Source organism: Vombatus ursinus, unplaced genomic scaffold (genome assembly GCF_900497805.2).
Source record: "Vombatus ursinus unplaced genomic scaffold, bare-nosed wombat genome assembly UNPS02014841.1, whole genome shotgun sequence".
Taxonomy (NCBI): domain Eukaryota; kingdom Metazoa; phylum Chordata; class Mammalia; order Diprotodontia; family Vombatidae; genus Vombatus; species Vombatus ursinus.
Window position 1 is genome coordinate 16764878 of NW_020954619.1, and position 19569 is coordinate 16784446.

Consider the following 19569-nt stretch of genomic DNA (forward strand, 5'->3'; position numbering starts at 1 on the left):
CTCTCTCTCTCTCTCTCTCTCTCTCTCTCTCTCTCTCTCCCTCCCTCACTCTTTCTGTCTCACCCTCCACTTATATTGCTTTCTTTCTGTAATTTTTGCCTTACATCCCTAAAGCAAACTAAGGAGTTCTCCCTGTAATTTTAATCACAGGATCTGCTTGGGCCCATATAGCCCCAAAGCACTTCAAACGCAGGTAACAAACTTTCTTATGTTAACAGACACTGCAACAGGAAAATAAGCATTCTAGTCATTTGGATTCCTATCCCATTTAATCTGTGATGGCACTTGGAGATCCCAAAACAAAATCATGGAAAGGAAGTAACAGATAATGTTGTGTTTCCCCACCAATCATTGCCTTTAATCTCTTGGTAAGTGAGGAAAATTGATGAAACATGACTGACATATGTCAGAAATGTGACCTTTTCTATATAAAAAGAGAAAGCTAAGAAGTCATTTTTGTTTTTACTACCTCTGTCTCCAGCCATTCTGTGGCCTCAGTTGTTTGAAATTAATATCCTTCTACATCTTATTTGGATATGTAAGTTTTTTTGTTTAGTATTTTTTTTTTCCTTTCCTAGCATAGATAAAGGTTTACCACAAAAAAACATTCATTTAGAACAGCACATGCCACTAACTTTAGAATGTAAAATGGGTGGGAGAACTTGATCAAGCTTCCTTTTCATTTGAGCAATATTCCTAATTAACCTGGAAAAATAGTACTTAATAGTTCAGGCATGAAATTATAACCCAAAGGTGAGTTGCGAATTGGCATTCGGTTGCCAGCTGAATACTGTTCCTTCACTTTTGGTGCACCGAATACCACAGTTCTATAAGAGAAGTCATCACATTACAGACAACATGGTCACTCTAGAAGGAGAGAACAATTGCTTAAGATGGATATTATATGGGAAGCACCACTCTTCACAGGGGGAAGGACTATTTATTTTGGCTTCTAGAGGATATAATTCTTTTCACTTTCAATTTTAAAAATTAAAAACTTTTAAAAATTTTATCTGTTATCATCCCACCCACATACACAATATATTTTTTAAACCTATTCTGAGTGAATCTTAAAAAAAAAATTAAGGTTAAAAATTAGGGGTTTGAGTATTCCAAAGGAGTTCTCTTTATTGTTAAATTGTTTGGCCATTGCTAAGAGAGGTTTTGGGATGACTTCTTAAGTGAGATGGCAAAGGACTTTTCATCAAGGGGTTTCCAATTATCACTTTGGATTCTGAATATGAATATTAGCCTAAATTCTAGAGAAGGCTGAGGAAAAATGTCTTTTTAAAGGAGAAAAAATATCAAAAATCCTAATATTGAAGGAAAGTGGGCATAGCTAGCAATTTAGGCATGGATAAGGCATAGATAGAGCTCTAGATTTGGGGTCAGGAAAACATGAGTTCAAATACAGCCTTAGACCTTTACAAGGCTGTGTGACAATTTATTTCACTTCTATCTGCTTTAGTTTATCATATCTTAAATGTGTATGATAATAACAGCTACTTCCTAGAGTTGTTATGAGGACCAAATGAGATAATATTTGTAAAGCATTTTACAAACCTTAAAGCACTATATAAATGCTCATTATTATTGTGACACCATAATCTGCAGTCTCCCCAATATATAAACAGTTATAATATTTAGTAGGATATGCATTAACTCCCCCAGGCTAGAAAAGACTCTCTGGACATTAATGCATTCCCCTTTGACAAGAGAATAATTATGCAAATATCTAATAGGCACAAATATCTCAATATGATTATTAAAATAGTAAAGTTAAATAAGAAAAAAAAGTAAGGATGGAAAAGGCTAAAGTCATATAGTATATTCAGAAGGCTGATAACCTACATATCATGAATTCCTTCTTCAAAAAGATAGAAGTCATTGGATATATCAAGCAGAACAGGAACACAAAAATGTAACTGATGATATAATAGACAGGAAATGACTAGGTTCTAAAGTAGGAATCATTTTAAATTCATCTATGTCACATCAGACCATCAAGCCATTAACGCAAAAGTCAAAATAAACAACAAAATGGAAGAATAAAAATGAGAAAATACTATGGGTGATTAAAATAGCTCCAATCTAATATGTTCAAATAAAATATTGATAGTAAAAAATGGGAAACGAATAAAGGAAAAGACATCAGCACAGATTCTAGTATCATCCTGTACTACAGAAGTTTGTAACATGAATCAGTTATCATGATGTGCCCAAAAGTTTATAGAAACAGGCTCAGTCAGCAGACAACTGATTTCATCACCAAAAAAAGAAACTTGGTAGCTGAGGATATCACTATTTTTATGATAAAAACATTTGTAAAACATTACAGAAAAGAATAGTGGAAGTTCAAGCAGTTTCACCTTACAAAATCCTAGAGGAGGAAATGAGTCAGCAGAAAACTTGACTGGAGACCCAACCAAGTGCAATCATTCCAAGATTCATTTACGGATGAAGCTAGATACTCAGAACAAGACAATAAACAATTCATCAATTGAACAAATCCTTGAGCATTTCTGTAACAGGCTACATTCATCATTGGTGACAATGGAACTGCTACATTTGGATTTCAATTCAACAAATATTATTCAATTCCTCTTCCATATGCTAGGCACTGGGGATAAAATGACAAATCTGAAGGGTTCCTGTCCTCAAGGAGCATATACCTAACCTCAAGGGCAAATCTGTTACATGAGGACAGGAGAAGGTAAGAAAAAAGAGCAGGGAGAAGATGCTGGAACAGACCACACATACTCAGAAATCCCTGACGGAGGTACAGAAATTTTGAAAGCATCGAGAGACCAGTTTTCAAGATAACTAAAATGGCATAGGATGGAAATAATGAATTCTTGGGAGGGCGGGGGAAGAATCAGACATAATGTGGTGTAGTAGAATGTTCCCTGGCTCTGAAGTCAGAGGACCTGGGTTTAAACTCACCCCTAGTACTTCCTGTGTGACCTCAGACAAATCATTTAACCTCCCTAGGCCTCAATTTCCTCATCTGTAAAATGAGGGGGTTGCATTTGATGACCTCAGAGCCCTTTCTAACTCTGAATGTATGACTCTCTCAAAAGCAGTCAAGAAGGCAATAACTAATGATCCATAGTCCTACTTCTTCATTTGTACATTTTTTATGAGAATAATCTACACACATATTGAGTGAATCCTCACCAAAAATAAGAAAAGGGAGGCAGATTTTCTACTGAAACTACATCTTTACAATTACACAATTGACCAAAAGTTGTGACATATGCAATATCCCTTTGTATTGAGGGGGGGGTGTATTTAAACAATAAAAACAAGAAGGCACATTTGACTTGTTAGAACAAAATGACATTTTAAAGGCTGTCTTCCAACAATGACTGTCCTATTTATTTGTTCATAAAAAATATGATTCCTCGAAAGATAACAACAACAACATAACCTTAACAAGGAGATATATGTTAACTAAACATGTTTGTCACTGCAGTTGAGGTTGTTGGATATAAATGCAAATAGAACAAGGATTCCCTATAAGATTATATCCTCCATATCACATATTACATTGTGCTTAAGACATCAAACCCCAAGATCCTACAGGGTCTTCTCAATGAGATCCAAACCTTTAAAAAAATGGACTAATAATCCAGACCAGAAAAAGTCAAAACAATGAAGACTGCCTTTTGTTCTAGTATAAAACATGCAGCTTGTTGGTAACCCAATGAGTTGGTCCACTAATACAATATATTTTGACCAGGCACTACAGATAGACAATAATCTTGGCCAACAATTCAATAGGAAGAAGAGGGCAAACTGGATTTGTGTAGTAATTGCAAGCTGCTCTCTGACACAAAAGGCTATCTTTTCTAACACCAAAATTTTATCAACAATGTTTTATGACTATGAATCCTGGGACATCACAATTTTCCACAAATTAAAATTGCAGGCAACTCAGAGGTCAAAGGAGAAACAATATGGTGGGCACCAAGAGCTTCAAGTATATTATCAGTGATGATATATGCATAAAAGAAATCATCTAAGAAATGTATCCTTGGGAAAAGTTGGTGGCCTGGTTGTTCATCAAAAACAAGGGATTAAAAAAAATAAGGGATAGTAGATGGTTATTCCTGGTACCCAGAGAATGTTAAAAAACAAAAAGAAGTGTAAAGAGAAAGAACTCCAGTATTTTAGATAGGTTTTCTTTGGTGGGTTTATGGAAGGATATGAAAAAGAATTTATAGGATGAGAAGGTGTGGATGGGTTTGTAATCTATACCTTTGGAGGTAGTACATTTTTTTTCAAAGAGTATACATTTTAAAAAAATATTTTTTTTTAACATGTGTTTTTAAAACTTTGGGTTACAAATTTTCTCCCTTCCTCCTGCCCCACCCACCCTCATTGAAAAAGCAAGCATTTCGATACAGGTTATAGATGTGTAGTCATGCAAAACACTTCCATAGTACTCCTGTTGTGAAAAACTAAGTATATTTCCCTTCATCCTATCCTACCCCTCATTTATTTTATTCTCTCTTTTGACCCTGTCCCTCCTCAGAAGTGTTTGCTTTTGATTATCCCCTCCATCAATCTGCCCTCTCCTCTATCAACCCCCTGCTCTCTTATCCCCTTCCCCTTTATTTTCCTGTAGAGTAAGATAGATTTCCATACCCCATTGTGTATGTCATTCCCTCCTTAAGTCAAATCCTATGAGAATAAGATTCACTCATTCCCTCTCACCTTCCCCCATTTCCCCTCCACTGTAAAAGCCTTTTCTTGCCTGTTTCATATGATATATTTACCTCATTCTACTTCTCCCTTTCTCCTTCTCCCAGTATAATCTTATCCCACCCCTTAATTTTATTTTCCAGCTATCACCCCTTCATCTTCAACTCATCCTGTGTCCTCTATCTATCTATCTATACAAACATAATTTTTTCCCTTAGTAGTACATTGATGGGACTCTAGATCCACTTACATATTGAAATAAGCAAGTTTCAACTTTGCTAACTCAGCCATACCTAGGCTATGGCAATTCAGGGCAACAGTCCTAGACCTGCACTTTGGAGAAGCATCTAGGTGCTACAATGGCTAAGTATGGCTACAGAAGGATAATGGGAGAGAAAGAGGTGACTCTTTCAGCTATTACCTAAAGTAATAATAATTTCTGAATCATAAATATATCACCAAATTTTAAATCGCCCAAATCGCCCAAAACCAAAAACAACACAAATCAACCGTTCTTTTTCCTCTCTTGCCAAGTATGTCAATACACACACCCTTCTCAGGTTGTAAATCTTACATAATAATGAGTTATTTATGTACTTATCCTCTCTTCTTTAGCAAGCCCCTTGACAGTACAGACTAGGATCTTATTTATTTTTGTATCCACCCTACAGTGTCAAGTTCTAAGAACAGTATATTCTTGAACTTATTTGCACTCAAGAATTATTTGTTGAATGACTAAGTGATAAATGACTTTTCCCAGGATAATGAGCATACTTCCTAGCATATAGTAGGTACTTAACAAATGTTTATTGATTGATCAATGACTATTTACTGGGGATGATAAGGAAAGGGATTCTTGTTCAAGCATTAAGTGGAATATACGATTTATTAATTCTCTACTAATCTAGGGATTCTGTGACTAGTAATTTAATTTCTTTTGATATTCCTTTTAAAATAATAATAAATAATAATAATTATTGATAGCATTTATATAGCACCTACTACTCTGTACCAGGCACTGTGCTAAGTGCTTTATAAATATTATCTCATTTGCTTTTAACAACAACCTTATTGCTGTTATTATCCTCTTTTTACAGTTGTAGAAATTGAGGCAAAGAGAGATTAAGTGACTTGCCCAGGGTCACACAGATAGGTAGTAACTGAGGCCAGATTTGAGTTCAGATTTTCCTGATTCCAGGCCCAGCATTCTATCCACTATGCCACCCAGCTACCTGATTTCATCTGTTTAAAAACTTTAGGGACAAAGAGAAAATGGTGTGACTTATTCCAGCTTTAACACTATCCCAGTCCTTAAACTTCTAAATCTGCGTCTGGTGAAACACTGTTTTACCAAAAAGGGTACTCTTGTTTCTGGTTTAAGTCAGTTTCTGGTGAAACTGCTCCTGAATGTCTTTAGTGCCACATGTGCTTTCTTCATCTCTGCCACATTAATGCAATTATAGTACAGAATAGCTTAAATGTTCACATCAAATAGAGTGAAGAAAGAAAGACACACAACTGATGAAAATCAGAAAAGGTTATTTAACACCAACTTTCTTCTCTGCAAACCAAGGGCAATGATATTTTTGGCTCTTGAACAAGTAAACACTTGTTAATTTCAACTTTATCTGGTTGAGCTATGTATATGACTCCTAAAAGATTTTAAATTTTTTTTAAGTCCTAGGTACTGAAGGCTTGATTTGAAACCATTTTAAAGTTGTATTTACAAAAAGCAAGTAATTTTGGGATATTTTCATTCTACATTAATAAATTCCTTATGAACGTATAGGGCCCTATGTGTACACAGAGTTCTGTGGAATAATGGTTAGAGTACCAGACCCTGAGTCACGTAGATCTTTGTTGAAATCCTGCTCCTAATCTAAGATGTCCTAGTGGAGTGACCCTAGGAAAGTCACTTAACTTGTCTGAGGAGACAGTAGCACTTACTTCCTAGGGCTGTTTTGAGGATCAATTTATTTGGAAAGTACTGTGCATGCATCTAATACATGGAAGCTAGTACCATAGATTAGTCCATCTGATTCTTGAAACAACTTTGTGAGGCAGGGCAATAAATTTATAGGAAGGGATACTGAGGCTTCTGTTTCTGACTTCTGTGGGAGGCTATAGGAGTAGTAGGAAGACAGAGAAAGTCTTAAACCAAATAAGTCAATTTTGTAGTCATTTGGATAGGTTTGGTCTGGTGAAGTAGGTCAGAGGTTGAATTTTGGGAGGAGAAATTTGGGATAAATTTACTAAAATTCAAAGAACAATCTCCAGACCCAGACACTGCCCCAAATTCTACTTCTGGGTTGAGAATAAGAGTCAAGGATAGTTGAGGAAGTTATTAAAGGATTAAGGAGGATTTAAAGTAGAACCTAAAGCAAGATCAAAGAATAAAAAAGGTAGCCTGTAAGATAGGGAAATAATTAGAGGAACAATTAGAAAGTAAAAAAAAAATTGATAGAATAGATTGGTAGGTGGGCCAACATAGGTGAAAAATTGAAGGCCAGGTAGGCGTGGCAGCTAGGTGGCACAGTGCATGGAGCCAGAGGCTAGTCTTGAAGTCAGTAAGACCTGAGTTCAAATCCATTCTCAGATACTGACTAGCTGTGTAACTCTGGGCAAGTCACTTAACTCTCTTTGCCTCAGTTTTCTCATCTTTAAAATGAGCTAGAGAAGGGAATGGCAAACCACTCCAGTATCTTGGCCAGGAAAACCCCAAGTGGAGTCATGAAGAGGCAGACACAACTTGAACAACAACAAAGTTATAGCTATAGAATTAAAGCTAAAGGAAGGAAGTTGGTTTGGATTGTAAAGTGATAACAGGCGATTCCCTGTAAAGGTCTCAGCCAGGTATAAACAGCTATAAGTAGTACTTTTTTTTAAATCAAGCCTGAAAATCTAAACCATGAAGAAGTAGGGGAAAGTATGAAATATGAAGAGTAGAAAACTGTGCAATGGCTTGCATCAAATATGCATTGTTTGGATGATGGGAATAGAAAAGTATTACACAGAAGAGAGGGAAAGGAAAGTAATGCTGTATGATTAGAGATTACAAACAGATTTGAGGCTCTTTCAAAAGATGAGAGAGCTAGTGTTCTGATGAGGAAGTTGTTTGTCCTTCAAAAACTGATACAGTAGAGCTATTAGATTTATCCCAAGGAAGAAGAAAAGAGTACTAGGGGTTGTTGATTCCTGCATAGGAGTACTGAGGCACATATTTTTTGACCTGATAGTAATAATGGAGAGGTCCGTTATCTTTTAAGATATAGCAGAGATCTTTCCAAAGACTTTTCAAAATAGATGACAAGTACTCATTTCTGGTGATTCATGTAGACACAATTGATACAACTAGAATAAATCAAAAAAAGTATTTCCAGTGATTATGAATTCTTGGGCTAGAAATTGGAAATCACAAGGGCACAAACTATATTTTTCTGACTGTAGCCCACTAAAGGCAAGAGATGAATAAGATAAAAATTGATTTGGGTAGTGAACAGGTGACTTAGAAGGTGGTATCTGAGAATAGGATCTGTATTTCTGAACTATGGCTTAGAATAGAGTGCTAACAAATTCCTGGCAAGAGATGGGGTGCACCAAACAAAGGCTGATATGAATCTATTTGCAGGCTGTCTTGCAAATTTGGTTGAAAAATCTTTGAACTAAAAAGAATGGGAGAGGAAAAAGAGTGCTTATATACAGCCTCCTATGTATGTACCACAGAAATAGTTACAAATAAGAAAGAGAATAACAGCTGAGATAATCAGAAATAAGACAAAATCCAAAAAAGGAACTAGTAGTTAAATGTCTGTCACCAAATAACTACACAAATGTTCAGAGTACAAGCAACAAAGAACTAGAGAACTTAACACAAAGAGCCAAATTTTAGCTTATAGGTATCATTGAGATTTGTTGGGATGTAACTAATGACTGAACCATGGTTTTAGATCAGTATAGTTATTTTAAAAGGAACAGGAGAGGTAAAAGTGGGGAGAGGGTTAGCACGGCATATTAAGAAGATATACTCATGAGGAAATGGAGTAGGGAAGCATGATGGAGAGTATTTGAGTGAAGGTCTGTAGAAAGAGTACCAGAAATGATTTTTCTTATTGGAATACAGTACAGACCTGAACAGAATAAGAAAATAGATGAGGGACTTGTGAAGCAGATCAGAAGTCTGGCACAGAGGTGTGACATGGTAACAATGGGGGACTTCAATTATCCAGACATCTGCTGGAGCTCTATTTCTGCATAAGCAAAGCAGTTAATAATTTCATGGCTTGCCTTTGTGCTAATTTCATCCTTCAAAAGACAGAGGTATCCCAAGGGGGAATTCTATTTTGTATCTGTCTCACTAAGAGAACCAATTACTAATGTGAAAATAATGGAAACAATGACCACTCCCTCCCACAGTTTGTGATAGAGGAGAGAAAATCCTAGAATATTCTGACATGTAGTATAGACTTTGGGAGGGTTTAAAGAAAAAGATCTGATCCCATAGACTAAAAATCATGCAATAGAAGTCATCCCAGGAAGGATGGGAAATGCTTACAAAAATTTTGAACATACAAAGGAAAACTATTCCAATGATGAAGGAAAGTATTTGTTTGAAGAAACCCACGTGGATGCACAGGAATCTCTTCCACCAATATAAATTTTTAAAAGAAATATTTAGAAGATGGTAACAAGGCCAGGCAACTGAGGGAGAATATAAGAGCATCATATAGTCGTATAAAAACAATGCCAGGAGAGCTAAAGATCACCTGAAGCTGGTACAAGAAGATAAAGGCAACAAAATGTGGGTGGAATGGGGAGAAAAAGAAGATAAATAAGAGATGGAACCTTTGATTGGGATGGATGAGATGATAAGTGACAACAAAGAAAAGGCAGAGATACTCAAATCTAATTTTGCTTCTATTTGCCGATGAAAATTACCTTTGTTCTTGGAAATAGCAAAACAAAAATGACTGATACAGAGATGATGCCTGCGATATGGAAAGAGAAACGACACAACAGTACCTAATTCACTTTCATAAATCCAAATCACCTAGCTCAGATGAGCTACATAATCGGATACAAACAAAAACAAAAACAAAAACAAAAAAACAAACATGACAGTTGTATTTGCTGGAACCAGGAACAAGGGGTGCAAGATACAGATGCAAATTTAGTCATGTCACAAAAAAACTTCTTCACAATTACAGCTCTCTAAAAGTGTAATAGGCTGCTTTGCTAGCTAGTGGGTTCTTCCTCCTTGGAGGTATTCAGCCAGAAGCTAGAAGACCACATTTTGGGTATACAGTCTGAAGGATTCATTTCATATATGGGTTAAACTAGATGACTGCTGTGGTTCCTTCCAACTCTTAAATTCTGTGATTCTGTGAGTCTTTTGGTGGTCAAGTACTGAGGTCACACAGCTATAAATAGCAGAACTTGGCTTCAAAGCTAGGTTATTCCAGAGACAAAGCTCTTTTCCCTGTAGTACATTCTTTCTCCTATTTTTCTTAAATCAAGGTGAATTGGGTTGACTCACATTTTTAGTCAGGGAATTGGTAAAAATAGCCAACTTTTTGCACTCTCAAGCTCACTGAGTTGCTTGGTACCCTCTCTACCAGCTTAAGTTTGGTTTCATGAGACTGTCCTTGCTTTGAATAGGAGGGATTAAACTCTTTTGTCCTTTAGGCTTTATCTGGCAGTTTACTTTCCTATCAAAGAAGCAGCTTTGAGCTTTATCTTCATTTCATGTTTGCTTCTTTATTTGTTTTTGGCTGGATGATTGACTGCTTCTGCAAGTAAATAGTCTTCCATACCATAAGACATCATGAGATTAGACACCACTGCTGGTATTTCTCCATGGGGCTAGATTGTCTGGAGATTTTGAAGGGTTTTGGCATAAATGAAAGGAAAGGTTGATGATGTAAAGCAGAAACACCTTCCAAGGTAGGGTAAATGAAAGATAGTGTGTCCCAAAGGTTAATGTTAGCTGGGGGTCCTACATGTAACTGAGATTCCTGAACCCAACCCCTTTGATCTCCGGGACTTCTATTCTGATGTACTTATCTGTTCTGGAATTTGTATTCCCAGTGTTCTGAAGAATTGGAAGAAATTAAAAGGTGCAGGAGTTGACAATTACAATATAACTTGTTATTTATACCAGTCTGAATCATGCTATATACTACCAAGACACAATAACATCTATCAAAAGCCTGTAGATACAGTTATTTCATGAGTTTTATAAAGAAGATCCACTGTAATTAAAAACAAAAAATTAAGGTCAATATGTATGGGTGACTGTACTACTACTACTACTACTACTACTACTACTACTACTAATAATAATAATAATAATAATAATGATATTTTCTGCATATTGTTTATTGATTTCCAAAGTTTTTTCTCACTCATTGACTCATTTGAGCCTCATGACGATCCTGTAAGGTAGGACAGTTATTTTCCTCATTCTAGAGATGAGGAAACTAAGGCTGTGACTTCCCCAAGTTTATAGAGCAAGGAAGACTGGGTTAGGATTCCCCCTCCTTAGTCAAGCTTTAATTTTAGAATAATGAAGTGCATATGTTGCCTTCATTTCTTACTATATATTTATATCCTAGTCAAAATTATTCTAATGTCATTAAAGTATAAAGCAGTCTTCAGGAGACATTTGTCCTATTTCATCATAGCTGACAATGGTATAAAGTCCTCATAGTATATCAAGGTTATGAATTAATTGTAAAAGAGTAAATCTCAAGAGATTTCTTAAAAATTCAGTTAAGCTCAACTCATACCCATAGATAATATATACACACTCATATACATATATACATATATGTGTATATATATACACATATAAATATGTATGGTGTCATTGGGTACTTTTGAAGATGTTTTCACATATAGTCAAATCTGGTGCTTTAAGATGATTGGTAAATAGTGATGACCCTCAATTGAAGCTACTCTCAGTTTTGCTAAAGTACATACGAATACATTTTATTGACCATTACTAGTTCATAGGATTATAGATTTAGAGCTGAAAAGGGCATTTGAGATTATCTAGCTTAATTCCCTCATTTTGCATTTGGGGAAACTAAAGTCAAGAGAGTTTAAATGACTTGCCCAAGATTACTCAACGAATTAATAGGAAAGCCAGGATTTGAATACAGGTCCAGATTCTAAATCCAATACTTTCTCAATTCACAAGTTAATTAATTAAACAGCATCAGATGGGATCTAAGAGTTTTCATTCAGATCTAATAAACTTTGAATTTTTGAAGACCATGAATTCATAATGGAAGCAAGTTACACTGGAACATTCTTATGACGTTATATTGTGGTTATTGAGCTGCAGACATCATACACATACACAGAAACAGACACACACACACGTACATACTCATGCTAGAGTCAGTAGAATGGCAGTAGTTAACACTGAAGGAGGAAAAAAATGAAATGGAAAATTTTAATTTTTCTATTGGGTTTCTTTTCTGGTTTTGCCAAATAAAATGAAATGATGTCTTAAGACAGACTATGTGGATAGATGTTAGAGTAATAATAAGAACTAGCAGGACAAACTAGGTTCTGATATTAGTTGTTTTGATCTGGTGAATGATTCAATGTGAGTAAAACAACTCCCTGGAGTTATCTGCTTCCTCAATTGAAGTATATATAATTTCAGAAAACCAAAGTATGACTTAGAAGATGACTTTCTAATTATTATGCTAGAAGTCTTCATATATATTAACTGGGTGAGTAGTTTACTCCTGAATATAATGTGTTCAGGTTTAATGTAAGTTAGATATTCTACAAACTTATAAATCCTACAAATACAGTAACAGCTCACTTATCCAGACATCATTTATATGGAGACCTCCTCTAGCAGGATACAACTCCAAACCTGGAAGTAGCCAATGATGGTTTTCAGAATGCAAAGTAGATGTCACAGAAAGCAATGGACTGTGAATTAGGAGATCCTGTTCTTAGTTCTTCCACTAATTAGCTATGTGGCCATAAGTCATTTATCCTCCCTGAGTATCCTCAATTTCCTCACCTGGAAATCAAGGGGTTAAATGAGATAATCTCTAAGGCTCCTTGTACAACTACCACTCTGTGATCCTGTGTGATTATGTAATAGAATCTTCCCCAATGACACCAGATAAATGTTGATCTGTGAAATGGAATAAGCATTGGAGACAGAATCAGTGTGCCTGGGTTGGAATTCCGAGCTCTGCTATTATTACTTATGTAACCCTGGCCAAGCCTCTGGACTTCTGTACTAAGTGCCCTCTCTGGTCATTTCTAGCTCTTAAGTCCAATAAATCTCTTTCTAAAGTAAGAGTTTGTTTGACATTCCATCAACTTGGAAGTCTCTATAAAATAACTTTATGTGGTTCATTCATTGATAATTAACATGTATAATGAAGAGACTGAGTTCTACAAGGTCTTGAAATGATAATTTATTGACTCACCAATGCACTTAGACCTCAATCAATGGTCTTCATAAGTTGCTGTGGCCAAAATATTTCATCATCTAGTGTCTTTTGCTGATGAACTTCTCTTGACCTACCTAGGCTATTATTCAGACAACACACAACAAACAGATCATTGGTGAAGTCAATTTTTTCTACTTTTTCCACTTTCTAAAGAGCTGTTAATAACCTATCTAACACAGCTTTTGAAGGTTATTTACTCCATACCACAAGGAAGTGCTGAAGGAGGGCTTTAAATAATAGTTGGGTCTAGCTCCTAAAGAATATTTCTTGCCTGTTTCCCTATCAAGGTTTTTGCAAAGCCCCACCAGTTAAAATTGAGTTGGTATAAATTCCAATTTGTTGATTTTTCTCTTCCAAAGCCAATAGAGTGCCACTAGTAAAAGCCACATCATCCCAGCACACCTGGAGATGTAACTGGAGCTTTGAGCTATCCTTTAAGAAAAAGTCACCACTTTGTAGGACACCTGAGAGTAAAGCACTCACTTTCTATCAATTATTCAGAAATCAGCTTCTTCCTCTCCCTTACCTTCACTGAAAACAAAGTCAGAGATAATATCAAAGGGCTGGATGTGGACAGATGAGAGGAGCATAGCAACAGTTTTCTGATGATCACTGGAGGTGAGGGAGATGGTCTGTTGAGCTTGGCACTCATAGGATTTCCCAGCTGGAGTGACTAAGGCAGATAGGTGATGAGAACTGACTGTATGCTTCCCAGCTGCAGAGGTGGCACAGAAAACAATAAAATTAATCCTATAGTAATAATAACTAGCATTTCTGTAGTACTGTTTAAAAAATTCACTTTATCATCACAACAACCCTGGGAGGCAGATGTTATTATTATTCCCATTTTACAGATGAAGAAACTGAGGTAGGCAGAAGATAAGTGACTAGTCACACAACTGGTGTCTGAGACTGGATTTGAACTCAAGTCTCCCTGACTCTGGGCAGATAGGTGGTACAGTGGAAAAAACACTGGACTTGAAACCAGGAAGACTCATCTTCATGAGTTCAAATCTGGCCTCAGGCACTTACTAGCTTTGTGACCCTGAGCAAGTCACTTAACCCTGTTTGCCTCAGTTTCTCTTCTGTAAAATGAGCTGGAGAAGAAAATGGAAAACCACTCCAGTATCTTTGCCAAGAAAACACCTAATGGGGTCATGAAAAGTAAGAAGCAATTCAACAACTTCCTGACCCCAGGTCTATCATGCTATCCACTTCTCTACCTAACTCACCCCAATAAAGCCTCCATTTCTAATCTTTAATGTATCAAACAAGACAATGGAGGAGGAGTAACTGACCATTGCTGAATAGTTTGAAACATGGACTCTGTATTTAATATTTAATTCCAACTTTACTTTTCTCCCAGGGCCAACCAATAAAGAAGATCAGCAGCCTTTCTTGGGGGTGAAGCTTCTGATTTCTCCAGTTTTTGAATTTAGTCATTTGTGTTTTAGTTGGAGAAAATTATTTTGAAATCCAAATTTCTCTCTAGTGATAAAAATGATTCCAAAAATACAAATACAAACAAATTCTTTTGCTCAAGTCTTCTCCTGCAGGATCATAATATTTTTCCTGAAGAAATGCATGGTCTTAATTACTCTGGATAAATGTAATAATAATAGATAATACATATAAGGCATTTTGCAAAGCATTTGGACACATTCTTTCATGTGTTTTTCATGACAATCCTGTGAGGCATATAGTACAACTGTTGTCAATCCCCCCCTTTTTTTTCTGAAAGAAATTGAAGCTCAGAGAGATTGTGATCCAAGATTACATAGCTAGTAAGTAGTGAGGCTTGGGCCTAGAATAGTTTACAAATCTTTTTTTTTCCTTTTACATTCTTATTTTTTCCAACATTTTCCTCCTTCTATGATAAGGGTAAAGAGGTCCTCTGGCATGTCTTTTTTCAACCAAAGAAAAATGCACTTTGTAGGTAGGGGGAGTGTATAATTGATCATTTAAAATTCTTCTCTGTCGAAGCAGTGTATCAGAAATGTAAACTATCACCAGAACTAAGGGGTAAAATTGAAAAACAAAACAAAAACAAAAGCAAAAAGAAATCTTCAATATTTGAAAACATTGAACAGAATGTAACAAAAACAGATGATTTCTTTGACTATACTATAAGATTTGGATCAGACAGTTGGAAATTCAGGGGCATTTTCATGGAGGTCTTATGAGAAGATGAGAGCCTCTTCTTTTAGTATAAACTGGTGGATAGATGGATTGGGGGTGGGTCTGAAGGGGCTAATTTAGCAAAGAATGGCACCGAATAGTCCTTCACTTTAGAATGTATTTAGGTAATTAAGACCCAAGGGTGAATATGATGTAGAAAGGAAAGATTCCCAGAAAAAAATGTGAGGAGGAAAACTGAAGAATTTGCTAGGCTTTCTGAGAATGAGGAGAAACTGCAGCACCATTACACTGCATTTTTGAAGGAGACAAAACAGAGTAAAGGGAAGAGAGAGACAGACAGACAAGACAGAAACAGAGAAGAGAGAAGAGAAGAGAGAGAGAGAGAGAGAAACAGAGAGACAGAAACAGAGACAGGGAGAGAGGAGAGAGAGAGAGAGAGAGAGAGAGAAACAGAGAGACAGAGAGACAGAGAGAGAGGAGAGAGAGAGAGAGAGAGAGAGAGAGAGAGAGAGAGAGAGAGGGAGAGAGAGAGAGAGGGAGAGAGAGAGAGAGAGACAGAAACAGAGACAGGAAGAGAGAGAGGAGAGAGAGAAAGAAAAAAGAATCACTTTTCCCCAGCCTCGTCAACCCCCACTGCAGAATGTGTTCGAATGGATGAAAAGGAGAGAGGAGCAAAACCTCTCAGATTGAAGGAAACTGGCTAAATCAGCTGCTTAGGCGTGTGGGAAAGGGAAACTTGCCTCAGGCCTTTTTCTGCAGTGCTGAAGGAGTCTAGAGGCTGGGGTGGACCCTGGGCCGAGGTGGCCAGATGGATTCTGGATGATTTGTCTCTGCCCTACAGTGGGAACATCTGGTGATCACATGCCTCCTGGGAGCTGGGGCAGCCTAGCTGGGCTTCCCAGAGGGTGCAGGAGGCAGCTTGGTTCCTGCTGTCTTCTGCCTCAATGGGCTGGAGCCTGGGCCATAAAAGGAACAACATAGCCTGGGCTCTGCTCGTCAAGCAGAAAAAGATTTCGAACAGAGAGACTTGCCCTAGGCCGATTTTGTAGAGTTTTAGAACTGAATTTGAGGACCAGGATGAGAGACACGCCATCTTTCACTCCCTCCCTCTTGGGGATGCAAAAGACCCATCTCCCCAGACCCACCCCAAACCTCAAACTCCCTCATCCTTACTTACGATTGACAGCATCTTTAAAGTACGTTCTCTCTGAGGAATCATAAACGAACTGAACTTTGCTCAGCCTCCAGGAAGCTTCCAGGCCCTTAGAAGTGTTGTGGCCTTCCTGGAAGGGTAATAAGCCGTCAGAAGAAAGGAGCCTTAGAGCAGTGAGTGGCCATTTTGTTCATTAGATTGCTCCTTCTCGAAGAAACCCGGCTACTGGCCCAGGGGTTTTTCTGACCTTAGCTTTTTTTTTTTTTTTTTTAATGCTTGCACCATTTGCCACCTCCTAAATACACAGTATGAATATTACAGAGTGTGAATGCATTGATATGCATCTACATATTTCCCTGCCCACTTGGTATGCTTGAAAGGGGTCAATTGAGCCACCCAAGGGCAATTGAATCCCGCTTGAAAAATCTCTCCCCGTGGCGCATCCCGGCCCTGGAGTTACCTTCACGAAGAGCATTTTGAGAGCATAAGCTTTGTCGACCCAGAAAACTTGCAATTCGGATTCATTGTGCCCACATCGGCCCTTCATTTCAGCCCCCCGGGAAAGTGGAATATCAGCTTGTTCCGTGATCAGCTGGAGGCAAAAACACATGGAACCGTGGCTCAGAAGCTGGCGGGGACTCAGCCCCACACCCAGCAGCTGGGCCCAGGGGAAGCGCATTCAGGGGAATGGAAAGGGTTCGGCGCCAAAGCCTTGCGGCCTTCATAGGACCTGGGAATGAATTCAAAGGAGCACCCCAGCGGAATCTCTAAGGCGAAGGTGGAAGTAGATTGGGGGTGGAGGAGATGGAAATGAAAATGTATCCAGACAAAACTCTCAGAAAGACATTTGGGCTCTGTTTTCGCAGCTTAGCTTTCAAACCCTCTCCCAATCCCAGGGCCATGCGGAATGGGCAGTGGTTGAGTGCTTTAGGGGAGCAAGGTGCAATGAAGCGGGTAGAGCAAGGGGAAGATGCTAGAGGATCAGTTTGCATTTCCAAAGTGAACACCATGCAGCATTCAAGAGGAACAGCTAAAGTCTTCATGGGGCCTGTAAGGTGGGGGCCCTTTGTCTGCATTCATTCCAAGCTTCAGTCAGCACCCTGTATTAAAGGGACTTCAGATCCCTCTGTGAGCTAAGACTTGAGAGCAAGCTGGGTTGAAACGGTTCCTTACATCGACATAATTGCTGGCCCACACATCATAAGGTACAATAAATTTTGCTGCAAATTCTGCCATTAGACACGTTGTCCCATTTTCCCGCACCACAAATATATCTTTTTCAGGGTTAGTGGAAAGACCTGAGAGATTTTCAACTTCTTGTTCTGCCATGATCTGAGCAATTGTATCTGTGAAACAAAAATATAACATCGGTTCTGTGCTAAACAATCCAATGCCTCTGAGTCACAGTTAGGCACAATGGCAAAGATGCAGTCAGTGTTCAGCTGGTATGTTAGGTTACAGTCAGTCTCAAAAGTTACCGATTTTGCAGTGCCCTGGACGTGCAATTCAACAATGAGCATCACAACCCTATGAAAAGACATGGATCGATTCAAATATAACATGTCTTTAAAATCCTTATAAACCTAGAGCCCTTATAAGCCCCTGTTTTCTAAACCATGTCTTTCTTTCAAAAGCTCCAATCCATGCAAGTCTCAAACTCCTATCCCTGAGTTCTGTCTGCAAACACCATAAGCCATGTGTGAATCCCTGTTAGAGATGAAAGCACATACAAAATAAAACGAGTACATTTGAATTGAAAGGTAGCTGGTGGACTAAAAGGTGCCAGTGCTATTCTTTTTAAGAAGTTCAACCCAACAGCTAGACGCCAGAACCTTACTCACGGAAAAGCAAGAACACGACTTGAAGACGCAAGATTCCCGGAGCAGTTCTCCTCCTGTGGTCCATGCTTCTTCTGGTAACTGAATCCAGATGTTCTGTTGTCCGGTGGGGAAATCCCCGACAGATTCCTCCAGAGGAGGAGTGAAAAGAGAGAGAAGGGAGGTGGGGAAAGAGAGGGAGTGGAAGGAGGGGGGGGAAGGGAGAGAGAGAGAGAGAGAGAGAGAGAGAGAGAGAGAGAGAGAGAGAGAGCTCAACATCAAGTACTTGTTCTGTGGTGCAGCACAGACGCAAGCTTACGAGGAACTCTACTCACCGCAGAGAGGGAGGCAAGCAAGGGTGAGAGCTGTCCACGGTAGCCAGTGCTGAAAGGAATCCAGTTGTACTAGGTTCTTGTCTTGTTTTTCTAGAGGTAGACCTAGGTTGACTTGCGCTGTAGGCAAACATACATTTTCAGTGTTCAGTGTAATTGCTATTTTTTTTCTTTTACCCTTCTATCACATGTACTGCAATTGCATATGAAAAAACTTAATAGCAACCCGATCTCCTCCAGCGTCTATAGGAAATCCCCCAATTTTCACATAGCTTAAATATCGTATTACTGATTCATTGTATTGAAATCTTGAAACGTCCCTTGCTCTTGAGGGAAACTGTAGCCCTGAATTATTCTGGGGTAAGGGTGGGAGGAGGGAGAGAGAATAGAGAAGAAAATGCTATGGCAACTATTTTCAGGATTTGGGAGGTGACTTCTTCAGTGCCTGTGCTCTAAATGAGCTGATGGGTTCAATGTTAGATTGATGCCCCCCCCCCTTAAGTGTAGCAGGCAGGCTCTGAATTACTTTGCTTAAAGGAGGTTAAACTTCCCATTGTATGAACAGAAAGTTAAGGTCTCTAATAAGTTCTGGGGATGCTCTTATGCCACCTTAATTTTGAACAGGTGATGTTTGTATATTAATGTTGAAAAGTCATTCTGTCAAGGATTCAAGACCAACAAGAGACAGTTATCTGGGTTAGCCAGCTCTCTTCTTAGGATACATATTTTAAAAAGGTACTTAGGTGTCATATCATGCAAAAATATCAAGTTTGCATATTGAAGTCAAAGGCAAATGAGGAAAATAAATAGGATGTAATTCCTATGCAGAGGTCAATGTTGTAAACATTATGAAGGTATATACACATTTTCCTGTGCTGCATCAGGAGCTGGCCATCATAATACACGTCTTTCAGGAACATAACATTTCTCCTTAT

The 19569-nt window shown here is 38.0% G+C and overlaps 1 protein-coding gene across 1 annotated transcript in view; it reads right to left on the bottom strand.

The window, feature by feature from the left end:
* LAMP5 (lysosomal associated membrane protein family member 5) overlaps positions 1 to 18672 on the bottom strand; it is a 23357-nt gene extending 4685 nt beyond the window's left edge. The window contains exons 1-6 of the mRNA XM_027840267.1: positions 18638 to 18672; positions 18327 to 18419; positions 17659 to 17831; positions 16946 to 17077; positions 16510 to 16615; positions 13720 to 13908 (exon numbers count right to left, since the gene is read on the bottom strand). Of these exons, the coding sequence (XP_027696068.1) occupies positions 13720 to 13908; positions 16510 to 16615; positions 16946 to 17077; positions 17659 to 17831; positions 18327 to 18390 (664 nt within the window). The 5' untranslated portion in view covers positions 18391 to 18419; positions 18638 to 18672. The remainder of the gene's footprint in view (positions 1 to 13719; positions 13909 to 16509; positions 16616 to 16945; positions 17078 to 17658; positions 17832 to 18326; positions 18420 to 18637) is intronic.
* Between the last annotated feature and the right edge of the window lie 897 nt (positions 18673 to 19569).